Source organism: Phaethon aethereus, assembly GCF_964289735.1.
Source record: "Phaethon aethereus genome assembly, chromosome: 9".
NCBI classification, from domain to species: domain Eukaryota; kingdom Metazoa; phylum Chordata; class Aves; order Phaethontiformes; family Phaethontidae; genus Phaethon; species Phaethon aethereus.
In genome coordinates, this window is record NC_138585.1 from 2,245,404 (window position 1) to 2,266,096 (window position 20,693).

The following is a 20,693-nucleotide window of genomic DNA, read 5'->3' on the forward strand; positions in this document are numbered from 1 at the left end:
TCCGTGTTATAGGATGGCTCATCTCTCACTGTATCCTGACAATGTATTACTAATTTTATACACTTTGTAATCGGTATCTTTAGAAAACATTTAGGCAGCAGTGTGTGTATGTGCACATGCGCGTGTGCTAGGAGTTTACCATAAATGGTTATAAAGTAATACTGTACTTTTTAGACTTAACACTTTCAGACAAAAATAATAGGTTTTATAGTTTTGATGACTTACATAAAAAAGTGCAATGCTTGTTAAATGAGGAACTTGGGCCATTGCATGAACAGATACATTCTCACAAGGCACCTGAAAATACTCTGTTTTTCTGAGGGCATTTAGATGAAGGCTGTAGTAAAACTAAATAGGAGTTATTTTTTAAGGGCAGGGTTGTCTGTCTTGGTTAACTAAGGTTTCTAACAATGTTCTAGTGTCTTTTGACCATTCAGACACATTCCATAGATAGAAGGAAACATTATGTATAAACCTACAGCATTTATTCATATTTAATCTTTTAACTGTAATCTGAGTGGAGAGCTGAAGCAGCTCACTGTCATGCCTGGCCTGCCCGAGCTTTCTTCCCAGAGGCAGCCTCCCCCTCCTGGGAGGACGGGGTGTCCTCCCAAGGGACGAGCGGCAGCGGGGCCGTTCCCGAGGCCAGGGTGCTCCTCGCCAGCCCTTGAGCGGGGGCCGAGCACAGGAAGGGTCAGCAGGACGCTCTGAGGGGGCATGAGCTCACCTTGTTCGCAAGCAGGCAGGAGCCGCCGCCGCCTGCTGTGGGCAGGCACTGACTGTGAGCGCCGTGAAATTCAGTTGGGTATTTATGACCGAGACTTACCGTAAGGTCCTGTGGTCTTGCAGGTTCGTATCACTGTCGTCAGGATACATTCTTTCGTAACTGTAAGTAATTAGCAATATTCACAAGCTGTGAGTGTCTCCTACCCAGGATTTGTTCAGATGTCTTAAGCACAATAAGCTGCCTCTTCCTTCTGTTGTACCTGTAAAACATCAGTGGAGCAGCCTGGTGTGGGACTGGGCTAGTTCTGAAAAGCGTTTCGCAGCCAGCACAGCGGCGGGTTTCGCCCTGTTGCTCCACCACGCGCCCCAGTTCAGAAACACACTTCCCACAGAAACGTGGTTTCATTTCTTTGCACAAACATTGGCGTGGCTGTGCTGGAAGGGACATGCCCCGGGCTCGTTGCTCCACTCTGCCAGGGAGAGGTGTGTATATTTCCTCTTTTAATAAAATACTGAACAACTGAGGTTCTGCTTGTCCTAACTAACTGTGTGTTTTCCATACTAGAGTGAAATATTCTGATATTTCCAGCAAAGGGAAGGGTCACTTATGGCTTCAGATGGCGGCATCCGAAACACGCACCCAGTGCTAGGCAGAGAAATGTAATAACCAGGTGGAGCATCCCAGGCCCAGCCCCACCTGGCTTTGGGCATCTGGTAAGTACTGGGGCGAGTGGGCAACCTCACAGCCCAGTTGTCACTTACCTGTAGAAGAGCTGCCCCAGTCTGGGGGAGGACAGTGGGGAAAAGAGCTGCAAGCCCCACGCCACAGCTGGCTGTAGCCCCTTGGCTTACCTCTGAGCAGGCTCACACATGGCTGCAGGCTGGAAACATCAGGCTGGGGCACTGTTTCGTAGGATGCTAGTGGGAAGGCAGTGAGCACACCAGGCACGCCGAGCGGCAGGCTGCACGGGCGCCAGCCCTGCTCCCCGGCCAGGTGGGCTCTGTGCACCAGCCGGTGCTTTTGCGTTCCCCGGAGGCAGCAGCGCTGCCCTGTATTCCTGCCGTCTGCTGCGAGATCTGCATGTCCCAGCCCCCGGCATCGTGCCTTAGTTCTGGGTACGCGGAGAGCAACACGCGCCTGGTGCTGTCTTCTTCCTGGGAGCAGCTGGGCCCTTTTTGGTGGTACCCCAAAACACCCAAGCACTACTGACAAAATGAACAGGGGGACAAGGTGAGATAATGCTCACCAGAGCAGGAACATCCCGTGTTAGGGCAGGAGCTGGAGTGTGTTTCACACGCCAGAGGTGACAGCACAGAAACACCACTGCTATTAGGCTGCGGTTGTAGAGTGATAACGGTGCTGCTGGGAAGGGACACTGCCCAGTTTGGTACTGCAGAACAGTGGGTTGAGCTACTGGTGACAAACCGCTCTGACCAGCGGCACCCATCTCCCCAGTCCTCCCCAATGGCCTGCAGCACCTTTTTACACACACACATAGATGCACACACAGACACACACGTGCCCCCAACATAGGTATAACAGGGCAAGAGCGGGGGGTTTGTACTTCACCTGCAGTGACAAGGCGCATCTTTCTCTACCAGAGTCGGTGGCAACTGTAACCAAGAAAACAGCAGCCAGCAGCACTGCCAGGCCTGCAGCCCTCTTGCCCGCTCCCCCTGCACAGGGCTCACACAAGAAAGTTCAACCAAGGGTCTTTTTAATGGAAGGTTGTAGGAACACACTACGCGCAGGTTAGTTTGCTCACGCATGTATCGTTTTCTGCAATCTTCAACCTTTTCCAGGTTGGCCTGTTCTGTGCCCTCAGAGCCCACAGCTGCTGCCATGAGATGGTGGGCCAGGCCTTGGCAAAATGACCGCTTTAACCAGCACTACAGTTAACGCTCGGGTACAGTACTCACCCACAAAAACAACACTGCACCGTGAAACACAGGCTCTGAGCCCAGGACAGGCCGTGCTCCCCACCAGTGCAGTGGAACTGACTCGGTTATTTGGCAAAGTTACCACCGCTGCCATGAGCCTCCGGGTCAGCACGGCTGGCCCGGCGTTGCGCGGTGCTTCGGCACGCTTGGTTTTGCCCCCAGAGTTCACAGCTTCCAGCCCCATGGCTGCCTCGGCTTAGTGAGAGGCAGCAGCAGAGCTGGGAGATCACCCGCTGCTACAAACCCCCCAGCACCCAGCAAGATTCAACACAGCACAGAGGGTCCTGGGAAAGGCAGCGGAGGAGGGGAAAGTCCAGTGCTGTGATGGAAAGGCTTCCCAGCACCAAGACCTGAAGCCAGCCGTGGCCCAGCCGCAGCCAGGGCTGGAGGCAGGAGCGCTAGTCCTCAGCCAGCGGAGGCGGGGCCAGATGGAGCTGGAAGTTCTCGTTCTGGAAGACACTGCTGGTGGTCGGGTCACCGTGGGACACGCTGAGCAGCCCGTGCTTTTCACTGCCATGGCCGCGAGACAGTTCTGTCAGGAGAGCTAGCTGCAAGACAAAACCCAGACACGTCCCTGTCCGGCGGCCTGGGCAGTCTGCCTAGAAGCACTCGCGCAAGGTGCAGAAAGACAAAGTGCTTGTGGGGGGCTTACCTCTTTCCTGCAGCAGTTAGAAAAACCTGAACGCACGTAAAGAAAAGGGTATATATGGTATGTAGTGACCCTGTGGAGCTCAGTGCAGGACAACAGTCCTGAACTAAAGAATTTCCAGGTGTCTTTATGTTGTTTTAAAGTTACATAATTGAAAAACAATCCCAGAGAGAGCTGAAAGTGCCAACAACTGCAGCCAAAACAGGCAAGAGGCACAAGGAAAACGCAGGGGACAGAGGGAGCTGCACTCTCCTTGGGACAACGTGGGGGCAGGAGGGGGAAGCCGCCTGTGCGGTGGCGGGAGCCACGCAGTGTCTGGAGGGGAGGGTTATTCACAAATCTAAAAAGAATCCAAGAAACCTCACACCATGGACGCTGTTCAGGCCCAGCCAGCCCCAAAGCCAGAGGCATTTCCATGGTTTCACTGCCAGCGAATTCCCCAGCTCTGTCAGAGGCAGCGTGGCTGCCTTCTGATGTGAAACAGCCAGTAAATTGCCAGCACTAAATGAAACCCAAGAGAAAAGCCGAAGCCCACGCTGCCAGTGCTCATATCTGGCTTGACAACATGCAAAATACCCTTCGCCATTTGAGAGCCAGAAGGAAAACGGGTGGTACGTACTCTGGAGGTTCCTCGGTTGAGTCGGCAGAGTTGGTCAAAAGCTTGGATTTGCTGAGGATCCAGCACAGACTCTGAACTTGTCTGATAAAGAGAGTGAGAAGGTTACAAAAACAACACACAACAAGATGGCAAGTTCATGTACACAGAAATTCATCCCTGCTCCTGTCCTGGGGCTTTTGTAGGTCCAGAGGGCCTTTTTAGCCATCTTTCCCTGGCTTGAAGCCACTGTGTGCACCTTAGTTTTAGAAGAAAAAGGTCCTATTTTCGCACAAAGGACAGAGATACCCTTACATCCACAATGACTTATTGTTGGGGTCTGTAGCTGATGGCAGACAGACTAACAGGACTAAGTTACCTTTGGGGTAACAAAGAAAAAAAAAAACAAAAAAACCAAAACAAAACAGACACAACAGGAAAAAGGAGAGGCAGAAAAAAGAGAGAAAGAAGAGGGATGGGAAAAATCCCCCGCAGCCAGCTGGGAAGAGAAGTAACAGGTCTCTGCGGACGAGCAGTTGGGCACATGGGTAAGTGTCACCCCCACAGCACCGGGGCAGTTACAGATTTGCGGGTCAGGGCAAACAGAATTGCAGATAGAGGGACCACAGCCTGCAACAAGAGCGTTAAGGAGGGCCGCATACATACTCAAACTGCTTTAAAAGGCATCATTTACATATCCCAGGGAGATATGACAGAGCATCACAGATTCTTGTAGGTTTGTTCCATTTTATCACACCACAGTGTTTCTATTTTGAATGTTTCTGCTCATATTCCAAAGCAAAAGCATCATCAAGAAACTACAACAGGAGCCAGGGAGAACAGCCTCCCTCATGAGCAGCAATCTGGCATCTGTTGTCTCTGGGGATCTATTTTTAAGGGAACATTCAATGTTCATTCTCAAATATTTTCCCAAAAATACACTTTCCAAGGGCTCAAAATGCCACAGCGGGTACTGACTGAAGTTGCACGTACTCTAAACTCTCTTTGGCAATGGATCAAGCCCAACATGAAGAACTGGTATCGCTGCCTTCAAGGAGTGCCATCAGCTGGAATTAAGGCTGACCTCCTGCCCCCCGCAGGCAGAGGGGGCTTCAGTGTTCCTCTAGCGTCAGGCAGGGTCACCAGGAGTGGGGACCGTTCCCGGTCAGGCACAAGCGTGCTCCTCTCTGCACTCCCAGGCTCCGACCAGCAGCAGGCATTCTCCTTTGGGGCTGCAGTCTGCGTTACAGCTCTGCCTCACGGCCCCCGAGAAGCACCCATGTCCCGGGCAGAGCGAAGGGCCTCTCGGACAAGGCTTCTTCTGAGCAGCCCTGCCCACAGTGGGTCACGAGCTGCTGTCTTGCAATGGGTAAGGCCTGGGGGCAGAGGGAACAACATTTTGCCAGAGATCACACTGTCTTAGTCTTTGACTCAATTTTTAATCACTACCCAAGGAAAAAGGGAAACCCTGCTGGCAGCTGCGCAGTGAAAATAACTGAAGTGAGCTGCCTTGAAAGAAAATCGCTGTGGACAAAAGCCGGACACGAGCACTGTGGGGAGACAGGTATGCCTCCACGCAGAGCGCCAGCACGGGCACCGGGCCCGGCTTCCCCAGGCAACACAACGCTCCCTCGCAGCAGCGGCTCTCCACCCTGCACCGGCAGCGCCTTCCGCTCCATCCCAGAGCCACGCTGTCCCAGACCTCAGCAAAACTCTTGATCTGGGAACGCTTTACCCAGACCCTTGGGTTTGTCTTCTAAGGCTCTCCCACAGCACCCTTACCTGTCCCTCTCCTCTGGCAGCTCCTCCACCACATGCTCCCCTTCCTACTCAGCTCTGAGTAAAGCACCGCCCGGGCAGGATCTGGCCACCCACCCCCTCACCATGTGAAAGGCCCAGAGATGGCGCAGAGCTGGCGAGCCCAGGAGTGCTCTGGGGAAAGATGCACTGAACCCACCACGGCTTTCCTGAAGCCTGAATCGTTCCGTTACTCTCCTGAAGCCACATGCATCTTGCCTTTGAGACGTTCATCACACAGTCTGAGAAGAGAGGAACGTCCCGAGTGCAGATAGCTTGTCCTGGAAGCACGTGCTCAAACTCACTTCTTCCCCCTCTGAGATACTCTTTATATTGTAAATAACTATTTGCTAATCACCAATCAAGGAGCCAAATGTCCGTATGCCCTGTACACATGGCAAAGGCTTTGAACCGGAGAGCCTATGGCAGTGAGGGTCACGTATCCGCAGCTGGCAGGCTGTACCGGCGCTTCCAAGGGGCATGCGGGTCATTCTCGCTTGGAAAAAACAACAACAAAAAGCTAAAACTGCCCTCCACAGTCGCTGTGGCCACAGACATGCAAGGACAAGGAAAATGCAGTATAATTGGCCTCCTCTCTTCTGCTCGCTCTCTACCACGCGTATGTAACTATCAATCAGACTGTTCTCCGGGCTGATGAGCTGAAATAGTGCAGGCGATTCTTTCTGTTGTCATGGAAACAACTGCTGTCAGGCCTTTTCCTTTTTTAACCATGTCACTAAAGGCATGTTTTCATTCAAGAGCTACAGGGAGGCTCTGAGTCCAGCATCAGGACTTGGGCATCAGTGGAATCCACTCGGCTCACTCGCTCACCCCACAACACGGTTTCTGCCTCCAGAGCTACGGCAGAGCCAGGCAGCCCGGTATTGCCTAGGTCAGTACGAAGCAGTTCGAAACCGCCAAGCTGTTCCCAGCCAAATCCTTACGCCCCTTCAGAAAGGCCTCAGACTAGACGCAGAACCCAAGAGACGCAATTTATCCCCTCGAGGATCTGGGCCGGCAAGGAGAAGAAAGGTTCCTTTTTGGTTTACAGTTCTCGTAGATCGCACCACTGTAATGCTAATCTCCGTTGCACATTTCGCTTGCACGTATTCCACCACCCTCTGGTAGTCACCACACAGCCTCCTAAGCCTGCAATTATCTTTAATTTAACAGCTACAAAATCCATCATCAGCTAGTGCCTAAGCAAAGCAGATCATACAGCAGTTGTAAGCAGAGGCACCGTTAATAGTCACGCCAAGAGATCCATCCAAGTGCTGCCTCTCGGAGCCATGCCTTCCACAAAAGACCCTGCTATAGCAACCAGAGCACCACATTACCCCAGGAACACAGGGCAGCTGCAGCCAGAAGTCCTGGGGAAGGTTTCAGGATTAAACAAAAGCAACACCCGCCTCCCTCATTTACAGAGCTGAATCCACAGGCGACGGACACAGAGTCCTCTGCAGCTGGACGCATTTCACCGTGGCTCAAGCAGCCTTACAATAAGGCACCCAAATTCAGTTTTTTTGACTGAATGAGAGCTGAGCTGATTCAGGCAAAACTAAGTAAATCTCTCCCGCAGGATAAGGGCCTGCTGTTTTCATGGTAATCCCAGGAACCTGGAACAAACCACCAAAAAAGAGAGCAAGGCAGGCAGCTGCTCTGACCTGAAGTCACTAGCACGACACTAACATTACAAAATTGTTAACGAACTTCAGAAAACCTCAGGACGTCCCTCGCAGAACAAAAGCGTGCTGCTGCAGACCTCCGCAGAGCTGCCGCAGAGTAACGCGCCACTGCTATGGGACAGACACAGACCGACCGATCGCTGTGGAGGTGGAAACAGAGTCTTGCAAGTCACTCCAGGCAATGTGGCAAGCGGGCAAAACCTTTGCTGGGACAGAGTCCCAGAGCCACTCCGGCTGCGCTACGTGCTGCTTGAAGAGCAGCCTCCACAGTGTTTCACCGCTTGCCTCCGCGAGCGCGCGCAGGAGCGAAAGCCCCGGCAGCAGGCCAGGCCCTGCCCGCTGCTCTCAGGGTGCCGCGGCAGCCGGTACCACTGGGGCTGGCAGCGGCAGGCGAGCCAGGACCTGCTGTCTGCAAGTAAACAGAAGCACTGACTCACACCCCCCCCCAGCAGCCTTCCCTCAGCGCCGCTACGGCAGAAGCAATCTGTCACACAGGCCTGCGCCACAGCTCCGTCCTCTGATCTCTTCAGGAGCGGAATGGGAAAGGCAGATGTCTCTTATTTCCAGTTGAACTTAGCTGAACTTGGGGAGCGAGCCTCCCACTCAAGGCAAGGGAGAGGACAGGCTTATTTGTGCTCCGCTAGACTCACTGCTGCTGCACTGCGAGAGACTGCCGTGACTGAGGAGAGAGGAGGAAGGAGAACTGGCTGCATTAGGTATCTCGAGACATATTGGCACACCTCCGTGCTCCCTCTGCTAGCTGCTCTGTTGAGCAGCTCGTGCTTACACCTGCCACTGGTGGAATATTCCCCTGGACTTCTGCTGATGCCTTCAGCCAAAGGAGCAATAACGCTGCTCAGGATTAATTAAACAAAACCCGTGTGTCGCTGGACACTATGGCCCCGCAGATGAGGTACTTATTTATCATGTAGCAGGCTTTGAGGGAAGCATGGCAGCACATGGATTAAACGTTACATAAAGACGATGCACAACAGGCCTGTGCTCGGGCTGATCTCAGTCCAGTGACTGAACCCAAGAGGACAGAAGTGTCATGCATGAAGGCAAATAATGCATTTTCTGAACATGAGTTAAGAGGCTGTTAAACAGCATCCCACAAGAGCCAAAGAAGTGCAGTGTTCTCTCAATGGCAGGAGTCGAGGGAGAGAAAGGGAAAGTAAAGACATGTAGAAGAAGAAAGAAGCCCTACTTGGTGCAAGAAGGACTAGTGACCCCTCCTGCTAGAGGCTTACTGAAAACGTGACCCCAAACCTTACAGAACGCAAGCGGATGCCTCTGCTATCCGCACCCTTCCTAGCTCCTGGCACCCATGCAGCAAGCCGTTACTGCTGTCCAAGGGGAAAGTTTGCAACGTGCTTTGGAACAACTCTGGTCCTGGGAGCTCAGCTGCAGCTACCCAAGCCCGTCTGTGCTCAGTCCACATATAAACCAACAAAACATACTGTTTTCCTTGTGCAACAGGAGGGTAAAAGGAACAGAGAGGGAAGCAAAACATGGAAACTTCAGCTTTCCGTTGAGGGGATTTACAAGAGATACTCATCTGCCACCTGCATTTCTGAAAGCCGCCCTCCAGAACAGCCAGTGATGTCCTTGGCTACGGCAACCACCACTGAACCGGCCGTAATTCCCTCCCATGCCCTCCCATCCGGGGACTACAAATGGGACCAAAAGCTTCTATTTACTTTGCTCCCCTCCTTCAGAGGGACATCAGAAGAAAGGAGTCACCTGCACCTTTCTTAACCAAAAGGTCAAAGGGTTATTTCTCAGCTTAGGAGGAGTACCAACCACGGAGGGGAGCGCAGTCGCCGCCCCCAGCAGCAGCAAGCGCGGCAGCACAGGCCGAGGTTACGGCAGCACAGGCCGAGGTTACGGCAGCACAGGCCGAGGTTACGGCAGCACAGGCCGAGGTTACGGCAGCACAGGCCGAGGTTACGGCAGCACAGGCCGAGGTTACGGCAGCACAGGCCGAGGTTACGGCAGCACAGGCCGAGGTTACGGCAGCACAGGCCGAGGTTACGGCAGCACGGCACGCTGACTTGCCAGCCCGCGCTGGGTCTGGAAAAGCAGCCTCTCCTAGCAGATGGGAAGCCACACGCTTTCTTCTGCAAAGACAGACTGAAAGCTTGCAATGTCACAACGAAGACGTATGTAACGAGCTGTGCCGGTTCCTTGGAGGACAGCTCTGTGGCTGTCAAGCACTGTGCCGAACGACACAGAACTATTGGCAACGGGGACTGATGCAGTTTGTGGGAATACCAACAGGCTGCCACAGCCCAGCATCTGTCACCGTATTTAAATGGGTCTGTTCTGCAGATCCTCCTAGATATGAAATGTTTTATTACAAGAGAGGAAATTTTCATCAATCTATAAGAATAGTTTCTTTGAATCACAGAATCATTTAGGCTGGAAAAGATGACCTTTAAGATCAAGTCCAACCATTAACCCAGCACTGCCAAGTCCACCACTAAACCATCTCCCTAAGCGCCACATCTGCACCAGGGATGGTGACTCCACCACTGCCCTGGGCAGCCTGTTCCAGTGCTTGACAACCCTTTCAGTGAAGAAATTTTTCCCGATATCCAGCCTAAACCTCCCCTGGCACAACCTGAGGCAGTTTCCTCTCGTCCTGTCGCTGGTTACTTGGGAGAAGAGACCAGCACCCACCTCACCACAACCCCCTTTCAGGTAGCTGTAGAGAGCGATGAGGGCTCCCCTCAGCCTCCTCTTCTCCAGACTGAACACCCCCAGTTCCCTCAGCCGCTCCCCATCAGACTTGTGCTCCAGACCCCTCCCCGGCTCCGCTGCCCTTCTCTGGACACGCTCCAGCAACTCAATGTCTTTCTCGGAGCGAGGGGCCCAACACTGAAACTGAGATGTAAAGCAAAGATTACCCACTGAAATGTTGCCATCTTTTCTCTTAACCAGGACACAACACTTCCGCAGGTGATCCTAGGGGCACAGACCAGTCTCACTGGTTTTCGCTTTAGTCGGTCTGAAAATCAGCACACTCTGTTTCGTGTTAGCCTCTCACAGCTCCTGGCGTGCAAGACTTTGGATTGCAGGCAGTAAGAGGAAACTTCTGCCAGGCTACAGATTGCTATATATGAAGGCCAGGGGAAACAATTACCATTCAATCTGACATTCTCAAATAAAACGCCAACAGAATAAACTAACCTATGGAAAGTCCAAGAAAATAGTTATTCTTTATTTAAAAGCTGCTAAAGGATAATTATATTTTTGAAATTAGTGTTTTTAAATTTGTATTTCCTTTTCAGTTTTAGCTTTGGTGCCAGTCCTCCTCTAGTTGCTAGTTAAGACTCCCACACTGGGTTTTCTTCTAGCTAAATCACTTTTGTTCCCAATATATTGCAAGAAATCTTAACACACAGATGTTCTGCTGATGGTACAAAGTGTCTCCAGTTCCTTCCTCACATGGATTTCTTATGCATTGTTCAAGTAGTTAAGGAATCTACCACCAAAACCAAAGGACTGGGCATTTTCTCAGTAAATAAATACGTACGTGGGAATATTCTCCGCGAAGGAGAATGCACAACCTTGTAACTGTACAAAATGCGAATTATCTGCTTGGTGTCTTTTGGAGGAAAAAATCACGCCTGGATATTTTCAAAGTTATAAAGCCTTTGGAAAATTTTGATATTGCTGAGAGTCAAGCTAGTAACTGATGGTCACCATTACGCTGAAAACAGTAAAACTGGCTCTGTCTACTGATTGATGGAGGTCTTGTAACATTTGTCTAGCTCCAAAATAAGTATTGGCCAAAAAAATGCCCTAAACCTTCATTCTTACCTGGTAGAAAGCAACAGCCATGCTGCAGAAGGATGTTTAACACCTCAGTTAAGTGATACAGTGTGGTACCCACACCTCACTCGGTCGAGAAGCTCCGAGTTGGATGGAAGGCTGTGTTGCAAAGAAGGAGGCTAGAGGCAGGCTGCAGAACAGACCTCAAAGGTAGAGGCTGACAAACTGGATTAACTACGGATCACACTCATTGTCCGTCCTGGTGTGACTTGACAGGATTAAACTCCTGAATAAAACATATTTGCCATCTGGAGAGCTCTAATAATGGTGCCCTTGGTACTCACACATATTCTCAAACATGGAGTAACCAGAGCATGTCAGCTTAGGGGTTCGTGGTGTTTTCTGCAAAGCTTATGGCCCAAGAGCCAAGACTCTGTTCCACTCTCCCCAGTCCTTAGTACGTAGGCTGGCAGAATAAATGGAAAACACAAACTAGCTCACTGTAACGAGACAAATTAGTTTTGGAGATCAACGACTAAGATATCAGGACTATTTCACGTTAAGTATTTAGGCAGAAGCCCAGCTACTGTGCTTTCACCTAATATGCCTCAGTTAACTTCAAACACTGCAATGCAAAAAAGCATTGCAAGTTTTAAATCGGATTAAAAAAACAGCACAAACACCCAAGCTTTAATTTCTTTTAACACTTATTTATGGTATGATCTAAGGTAAAGGGGAAAGGACAGACGATCAGCTTAGACACAGAAGATTACCCTTGGGAAGACAGCGAAGTTTAGGTGATAACACAGAAAGCACAAACTTTTGGTAGCAAAACCAGAGGAAAAGCCTCTTTGCCCTTCTCGCGCTCTTCCCCTTCGCTGGGGCTGAACATCTCAAGCCCTCATCACAGCAAGGCTCCATTTAAATAAGCGCTATCACCAGATTCGGTAACAGTTCAGTGCTGGCTTGTGGCATCCCTCCACCTCCCCCAGTTTCGAGGCAGCTGCTACAGAAGCCATGCATGCAAAGCAGGGAGAGAGCAAACACTGTCTGTTGGGCTGTCATTTCACATCTAAAGCTCAACAACATTGCAAAATTCAAACTGACAGTCTTTGTTTCAACAGAGCAGAATTAGTACTATGAAATGCACTCCAGATGCTCAGTGGCATTTCTCAGTATGAATCTATTCCTAACTCAAGGCTTGCTAAGAAAACAAATATCTAAACTGAAGATTTCACTATGGGAAAAAAAAAAAATCCACCACCAACCACATTAGATTTTGCCAAGATGGACTAAGGTCTTCAAAGCGGTTGCAAGGAAACACCCTCCCCACAGATCTCTGTGCAACACCTCAGGAGCTTCGGTGCTGGCTCTCTGGGGCCTGGGGAAGGCAGGGCTGGAAGCGCAGCTGTGCTGGCGCGGGGATCTCCCGATCGCTGTTTGCGGGAGCACCAGCTACGGAAGCAACAGCGTCTTGACCTCCGGGGCTGCCCGGTGTCAGCGGAGTTGAGCGGGAACGCAGAGAAGCCCTTCACGAGAGAACTGCAGCACCGAAAGGCTGAACAAACCTTGTGTCAAACAGAAATAAATCCCTTCCAGCCGGAGTCCGTCTCCAGCATCCACCAGGCTACTGCAGAAAACGCGCCTTCCAAACAGACCTCAGCTCTGCACAGACCGGTGTCGTGCTAAAGCCACCACGGGGAGCTTCAGCTGTTCGCGTGCTTAATTCTCTGCTTGTTTGCTTGAGGCTGCACAAGACCAAACCCTGCCGTATCGGCGGGCACCAGCCTGGCTCCAGCCAGCGCTCCCCGCTCCAGGCAGCCCTCCTCGCCCGTCCGCTTCTGGCATGGGTACAGCCAGGTAACACGCACACCCATCTCCTCTGCTTCGCCTTCCCCGCACTTCCCCCGGGAGAAAAAGTCTGTTCTGTCACTCAGACTACTGCCTGGCCAGATGACCCGTCACCTCACAGGGTTAATTCAGACTACTGAGCATCAATTTTTAAGCAAACAAACCTCCTGGAGAGGCTAGAGATTTTATGGTCTTTTGCCAAGTCTAAATATATTCAGCTTTTTAAAGATCTGACTGCGCGACAGTTTAATCACATGCAAGTACAACAGTAAAATATTACCACTTAAATATCTGAGGAACATCACAAACTTGGAGAGGAGCTGGGACAGCGGGAGGAGGGGGGGACGAAGCAGCGCCCGGGCTCTGCCGGGCCGGCTGTGTGCGGCGCAGGAAGCCATGGTGGGCTTCTCTGCCAAGAGCGCGTGACCGACAGCCGGGAAGCATCCAGCACTCTGCCATGGTCTGGCACGGCCGTTTTCTAGCTAGCGCTAGATGATCCCTGCTGTAACCCCTTTTCTTCCCCATCCAGTCTCTCCACGTCTCCCTTCAAGCCCCGAGCCCCAGCCAGCCCCTCGCTTTTACACACAGATCAGTTAAATAAAGGGAAGCATCTTCCCCTTCTCGCCCTGATCATTCCCATGTCATCTGGAGCATTTTCCACTTTATTCTGCTACAGGGTATGCCCGGAATGGTATTAAAGAGGGGGACACGGGTTCTCCGAGTAGCGCATGAGAAACTCAGTGCTAACCGAGTTATAAGGCACTGGTGTAAAATCTCAGGCACTTTAATGATGAGTGTAGTTTTAGTACTTAATTTTGCCTTTTAAAGTTAACCCTGGTCTGTCACACCCACTGGCACACGTTTCTTTGGGGTAGAAGCGTAAAGGGTAAAATATGGGGCTGCTGAACCTGCCTAAGTTCGGAGCCAGTACCCGTATTTCACTGTGGCAGGACGGAACACAAAATCACGAGCATTTGTAAACAGACTGTTTGGACCACAGTGGATTCACAATCTCCTGGGAAAGCTTTTCTTTCCGTCACCGTATAAGAAACTAACACAATTTGACTGCAAAGATTGCATTGTGTTCCATACACTCCTCAGAGATTACTGTTCCCCCAAGTCTCCCTTCAAGCAGGAAGCTTCTTTTTTTGTCAATACAGAAGCTGATGGCAGTTGACTAATGCTGTTAGCTATCTTCTGATCTGAATTGATTTGGCAGAAATTGAAATAATTTGCTAGAAGAAAACTAAAGTACTACTATAAAAAAGTACTGCAAGATTGAATTACTTTGGTTTCAGAAGGAGAAAAACGTTGCTTTGCATGCAACTCTGCGGTGACAAACGCACAAAGTACCTTGAGGCATTTAGGAACAAACCCTCATCGGCGACCGTCTTTGCTGGAACACGGGGCAGTGGTGCAATATCCCTAAAAGACATCCCAACAAGCTACCTGCCATTTTTGCTTACAATCCACAGTACCATGCCAGGGAAAAGACAGAAGCATGCATATCGAGGCTGGACTTCTGTCTGAATTAGAGGTGGTGAAACTTCTTACACACAAATACTGACAATCAGTACAAACTAATTATCTGTTCTCTCACACAAATCCAGCTGCGTTGGTCCTGTCTACACTCAAGCTTCTTAAAACATTGTCCAAGCACTTAGCGAGTCAAATCAATTCCAGATCTTTTACCCAGAGCCAGGTTATCTGTTAGGAAGGTAGAACGGAGGCTCCACGATCCAGCCACAAGGAACGTGCCAGCTTTTAATACAATTTCTATATAAAAGACACCTAAAAATAGTTTGAAAGGACACGTCCCCAGCGGCCCATCTCAGGCTCTCGCAAACAAGACAGAGCAGTGGATGCACCCAGCAGGCAACCGGCCGCAAGCACCCAGCTTCCCCTCACGCTGGCTAGCGGTTCCCACACCTTCTGGATGAACACATTTCCATTAATTCCACAGCTCTGTACACCCACGCCAAAACAAAGCGACAGTCATAAACGTGACTGACTAGTTTAATATTCATAAACTACCTAACTAGCTGCTGGTACTGTCCGACAGTTACTGATCACGGGCTTGTCTGGAAGCAAAGACAGACATGAGAACAAAGTGATGAAGTCTATAAGCACTGCTCAAAGCTTACTTGAAGAGAAACCGCCTCACAAACCTTACCTGTGCCAAGGATGCTCCACTTCCTTTTTTTAGCTCCGAGAAGTTCTCACTCAGTTTTCCTCCCCTGTTACTTGAGTTGCATTTATAGCACATCCACCTCATCAGGCCTTTAGTTACCGTCCCACACTCTTTACTCAGCAGACACAGCGAATGGTACAAGTGGCCGCAGCTGTAAGGAGAAGAATTCTGCTGGGTGCTCGAAAGCAGGGTAATGCAGCCTGACAGCTCTGGACTTCGGAGAAACACAGGGGAAATCGCCCGTCAAAGGAAAACAAGGCTGCTTTTCTGTAAGTACAGACCAGCAGCGTTTACACTCCCTTTGTCCCTCCACACCCTCCCGTAGTATTTCTAGACTTGCAAAAATGCCAGTAGATGCCCATTTGCTGATACAGCTACAGATGATAATAGTAAGGTAATAATGATCTTATTTGACAAGCACCCAGTCACAGACAGGAGTATCAGAGGTGCCAGAGTACGTAGCGGGGGCCGCAGCAGATCCGAGATGTACAAACAGGCAAACGAACCCAGGGTGCTGCAATCGCCCAAACCGCATCGCTGGGGGAGGTGACAGCTTACCGAGCAGCTCCCACAGAACTGTAAGGCGATTCTTTCCAGCTGAGACAGAGCTGGCTGCACGCAAAGGCTGGCTCTGAGGGGTTTGATTAGCCGGCCCTTTTACAGTGCAAGAGGGCAGGGACACATGCCTCACAGGAACACAAAAGGTCACTCGTGCAAGTCAAAGACCAGTAGCTTTTTTTAATTTCTTTTTTTCCCCCTTTTAAAACTAACATGATCACAGCTGTGACCCTTAACTTTACCTGAAAACAATGATTTCGTCGGCAGTTTCTTGCCTTCTTTTGTACTGCTGTAGACAAATGCAGCAGTAATCCTGCTTTGGGGTAAGCCCTCTAGTGACAGAAGCTCTTAGGTTACACAGGGACCAGTGGAGATCATGGTTTAAAAGACTCGTAGTTGTCTCTAAAAGGGTCTGTGTGGAAGACAAAATACAGAGTAACTCGGTCATTTTGTCATCTCCAGACTGCAGAAACTCCACACCAAATCAATTCTTCGTAACAAGCAGCTTGACCCATTACTAAGAGGAAAACCAACCCAACAAAATTGCTTCTCTTTACATGTTTTCCAGCCACTGCCCTCAAAATACTTACCTTTTCATCACATGTTAATGCAGGCAATACCTTTTCACACTTAGACAGACAAGTCCTTTCTTGATTTTTGTCAAAGAGCATTAAGAGAGACATGGTGGGCTCATTTTGTCATCTTCCATACCCGACAGCCTTCCCCCCCACCCCCGCCTCTACCTAGTAAGCTACTGCTTACATCCCCCATTTTAGAAGACACATGCTGATAAAAATCAAAGCCCAAATGCACTATCACAAAAAAAGAAAAAAAAAAAAATCACTGAACTTTTCATCTGCTAGTTCTTCCCAACCGAGATTTCCATTTCCGAAGAGAAAAAATCAGAACACTCTTAGTTTTTGGCAATTGCTGCTTCTTTTGGCAACAACAGGTATTGGGCATAGGTGCTCTGGTCCGTGATCTATCGGTGCTGTGTAGCAGCAACTCACAAAAGGCTGCAGAGGTTGCACCAGTGGTTCACATCTGGCCTAGTCCAGATGTGACATGCAGCCTGTATCAGACGACGACAGAGGACCTGTGCTGCTCAGAGCAGACCTTTACCAAGAACCCAAACAGAGATAATGTCTCTTTATGTTCAGCCCTCTCCAGTAAAGTTATTTCCCATTTTATTTTTAAATGGGATGCTGCTTCACGAGGGCCTGAGCTAGGATGGCAGTAGATGGTAGGCTGAACAAGGGAGGGTGAGTCTGGAGGAAGACTATGCATTCTGTTTTGGGGAAAATGAGTTTTATAAAACTGCTGACTTTTGGAGACTGCCTGGGATCTGAGACTGGACAGAGAAAGGCAGGAGTGAGATAAAAGGTGAAGCTCATCAGGTGATAAAGGAAGTGCAGCATTACCATTGGGAAGTGGCAAAACAGCCCGATTTGAAAGGCACTTATTTAAAACCCTGTGAAAAGACAAAACATACTGGGTTTGTGCCTTTGAATCCCTAACTACAGCATGAGCTGGAGAAAAAGCAGATGTTTATCCTTCCAGTATATTTAACATAAAACTGAACTACAGAGGTGTTCACATCAGCATGTACCTGCCAGTCCCTTCACTCGCAAGCCCTCTGTGAGCAATACAAACTCGCTGCCCCCAATGACACAAATATAAATCACCTGTATGGCCATTTACTTTGCCCCGCAGAGAGAAATGGCAAACGAGAGCGAGTAGTCAGCTAGATAGCTGAAAGTAATCCCTGTATCCAGCAGTGGACTGAACAGAAATGCATGCAACTTACTTGTTCGTAGTTAAAAGTGTCCAGCATTCCCAGGACAAGGCCTTGAATTTCTCCAAGTTTCCCTTTTCCATAAACTGGGTCCTGTATGAAGAAATGAAAAGCTGCAGCCAAATCACAGGATATGACCATTCTGTCTTTTTTTTTTTTAATTATTTTTTTTCCCCCTCCAGGTTGTCATTGCAAACAGAAGTTATGCCTCCAGATTTAAAGATGCTGTACATGCACAAGGACAGCAGAGTAATCCTATGTATTGATGGGAAAATTGGTAATTAGGAAAACTGAATAGATGATAACATCAATACTGATTACTGTGCTTGGGTCAAAAGACTTCATATCTGACCTTGGAAACTCCATTCAGGAGATGCAAGAGCTGACTGGAGAGCACATTTGAGGAATATCAAAGAAAACAGCAGAAAACACCCTGCAGCGACACAAGGAGGTATCGGCTCCATCTGTGCTGCCGCTCGACACCGACTGCTACTAAACATCCCCTTCTCCAAACCCACCCTGGCACCCCTTGAGACATCACTCAGTGCGGAACAAGACCCCTGGTCGAGGGTGCATCTCCCTGTTCTGGGATGAGCTGAAGCAAGGAGCCCTTTGGGAGCTGCCCTCCGTGACAGCGCACAGCCTCTCCCACAGGCAGATGGGCAAAGCACTGGAAGAAGGGAGAGACTTCTGCAACGTCCTTCCCTCCTGCCAGGCCCCATTGCACAGCAAGAGAGCAGGCTCCTGCTCATGGGCGCCCTGGACCATGCCAGGAGATACCTCTGCCCCGCCAGCAGCACGGGGAGAGTTCGCCGACCGCTCCTAGCAGCCACCAGCAGTAGGGTCTCCTGGGCGGAACAGACCCTGGAAGGTCTCTCCGTGCAGTTGCAGAAGCTCTCTGCCCTGCCAACATGCAACACGGCACCACTGCCAACGCGCGCGTGCCAGGAACACGGCTTCCAGGAACGCTCGTCCTTGCGGCAGCAGCATGATCAGCCCAGAACGCAACGTGGTGATATTTCACTGGAGAAGATGCCCTCCAAGCTGTTGGCTAACCGGCTGGGATCCAGCCAGTCTTTGAGTCTTTAACATAAACGGGCAGCAAGGAAGAGGAGTCAGGGTAGTAGCAGGATCTACTACTGGCTACCGCCGTGGTGTGATCCACGCCGCGCAGCCTGGCTTCGTTCTAGCCCTGTGGCCTGGGCAGTCTGATCTGCAAAAGAGCGCGGCCGTGCCCTCCCCGCCCCAAACCGGCGCCAGCGAGGCACACGCGTGCCTGTAAGCAGAACAAGTCTATTCAGGAACGCCTCAAAAAGAGGGTCAGGGGAATTCGTCGTTGTGTCCCAGACAAACCCCTGAGGCTGACAGACAGTCGTTGAATTGGACCTGGAAAAAAGCATTTTGCCCTGCTGGGAGGCAGTGGAGGGATACTGGGGAAAGCCTGCTGGAAGCTGAGAGAAGCTAACTGGTAGATGGACAAGACTGGTAAAAATAGATAGACCGGCAAGAAGTGAAAAGGAAACTAACCTAGAGAGTAGAAAAGTGATGGAGACGCAGTGAAAACAGGGACAGAAGGAGCTGGAGGAACACACTCTGGATGGGATGAATGAGGAAAAGGAGTAGGAGCAAGGCTGATTCCATGCTGGGACTGAGAGTGAGGGCAAGGAGAATCAAGAGTGAAAAAGCAAGTTGAAAGATGACTAAAGTAGCATGAAAGTTACCCTGCAAGGTACCCAGGGAGATCACCAAAACAGCTACAGAAAGCAAGTCAGGCAATTTTTGAACAACAGCCTTCAGAGGAAATGTGACAGGCAGAAACACCAACCTTCAAGCCGAAATAAAAACAACACTGAGTAACAGCACTTGAGTCAAAACCAGCTGTAGATTTGGAACATACAGAAGAGCTCGACGTGCTGCAGAGGCTGCTTTTTTGCTAGGTGAACAGTACTGCCTCAAACACCACTGAGTTTTCTTTCTGTGTGCAAAATTTAAAAGCAACAGCATAGAAAGTACACTACACTGAGTCACCGTATGAATTACGGAGGGCAGGAGGGAACTTGGGACTTCCAACGCAGCATGTACGTGATCCATAACATAAAGCAAGTTATTTTTGTACCTACCAGCTACTCACTTTAGTAAAGCACTCAAGTATATGGCCAAGGAAACTCAAAGAGGTAACTCACAAACTGTAGAGATGCAACCATTTACGTATAGCAACTCAAACGTCCCAAGCTGCAAGTAGAGACTTTCAAAGCAACTTGTTTCTTCTCTGGATAGAGATGGAGGAGGAAGAGGAGATATGAAGAAGAGGGAAGAATAAAAGAGTCCCCTACAGCTTTGCAGAGGAGGAACACGAGTCCGAGAACCAACTTTCGGTCGCTCATTTTTTTCTCAAGTCACACTTGATGATCTCTAAGAACGGCAGGTAGGAAGAGAACAGACTTCTCTCCAAAGAGGAGGCACATGGTCTAGCAAAGCCTTATACTGAGCCTGGCAGCCAAGTGCAAGCAGTGAAGTTCGTGCACATTTCCTGCCAGCAGCCGTTAGACAGCGCGTCACAGGCCTGGGCTGCAGCTGGCTACCTGCCTTGGGCACGGAATCCAGAGCTGTAATTTCATTTTTCCAAGCAAGTTATAACGCTTTCTTCCAATTTGCTGGTTTCAGCCCCCACAAAATTTACAGTCACAAGAGCCTTGTGGGCTCAATTACTTTTACGGAGGAATATGTTTCATTAATTCCACCTTCTAAAATTCGTCTCAGTTTGGCATTTATGCACACTCCAAATACACTGTACGGGAGGGCACATTAATAACAGTCAGTTGCACCAAGCCAGGAACAGATCACAGCTACTGTCTGCAGGCTGGTGTTTCCCTGGGGACATGGCAATGCTCAGCATCGGACGCCAAAGCCAAACTCACTGCCCAGTGCCGCTGCCAACAAACGGATCAGGAAAAGCTGGCCGGTATGCAGACGCAAGCCAGAGATGCTCCTGCAGCCTTTCAGCCAGTTCTGTCTCCTCCATTTCCAATTTCTTCCCAGGTCCAGGACATAGCACTTTCTTTGCTAACAGTGCTTACAGAACGGTGGTAATATCAACTCAGAAAACGCATTCACTTGCGGCTTGTCCC

General features: G+C 50.0%; 1 protein-coding gene across 1 annotated transcript in view; it reads right to left on the minus strand.

The window, feature by feature from the left end:
• Positions 1 to 3,065: 3,065 nt before the first annotated feature.
• VPS8 (VPS8 subunit of CORVET complex) overlaps positions 3,066 to 20,693 on the minus strand; it is a gene marked incomplete at its 3' end in the record, with an annotated part of 88,055 nt that continues 70,427 nt past the window's right edge. Inside the window, exons 41-45 of the mRNA XM_082003665.1 lie at positions 17,578 to 17,658; positions 16,013 to 16,182; positions 15,195 to 15,363; positions 3,936 to 4,016; positions 3,066 to 3,215 (exon numbers count right to left, since the gene is read on the minus strand). Coding sequence (XP_081859791.1) covers positions 3,066 to 3,215; positions 3,936 to 4,016; positions 15,195 to 15,363; positions 16,013 to 16,182; positions 17,578 to 17,658 — 651 coding nt within the window. The remainder of the gene's footprint in view (positions 3,216 to 3,935; positions 4,017 to 15,194; positions 15,364 to 16,012; positions 16,183 to 17,577; positions 17,659 to 20,693) is intronic.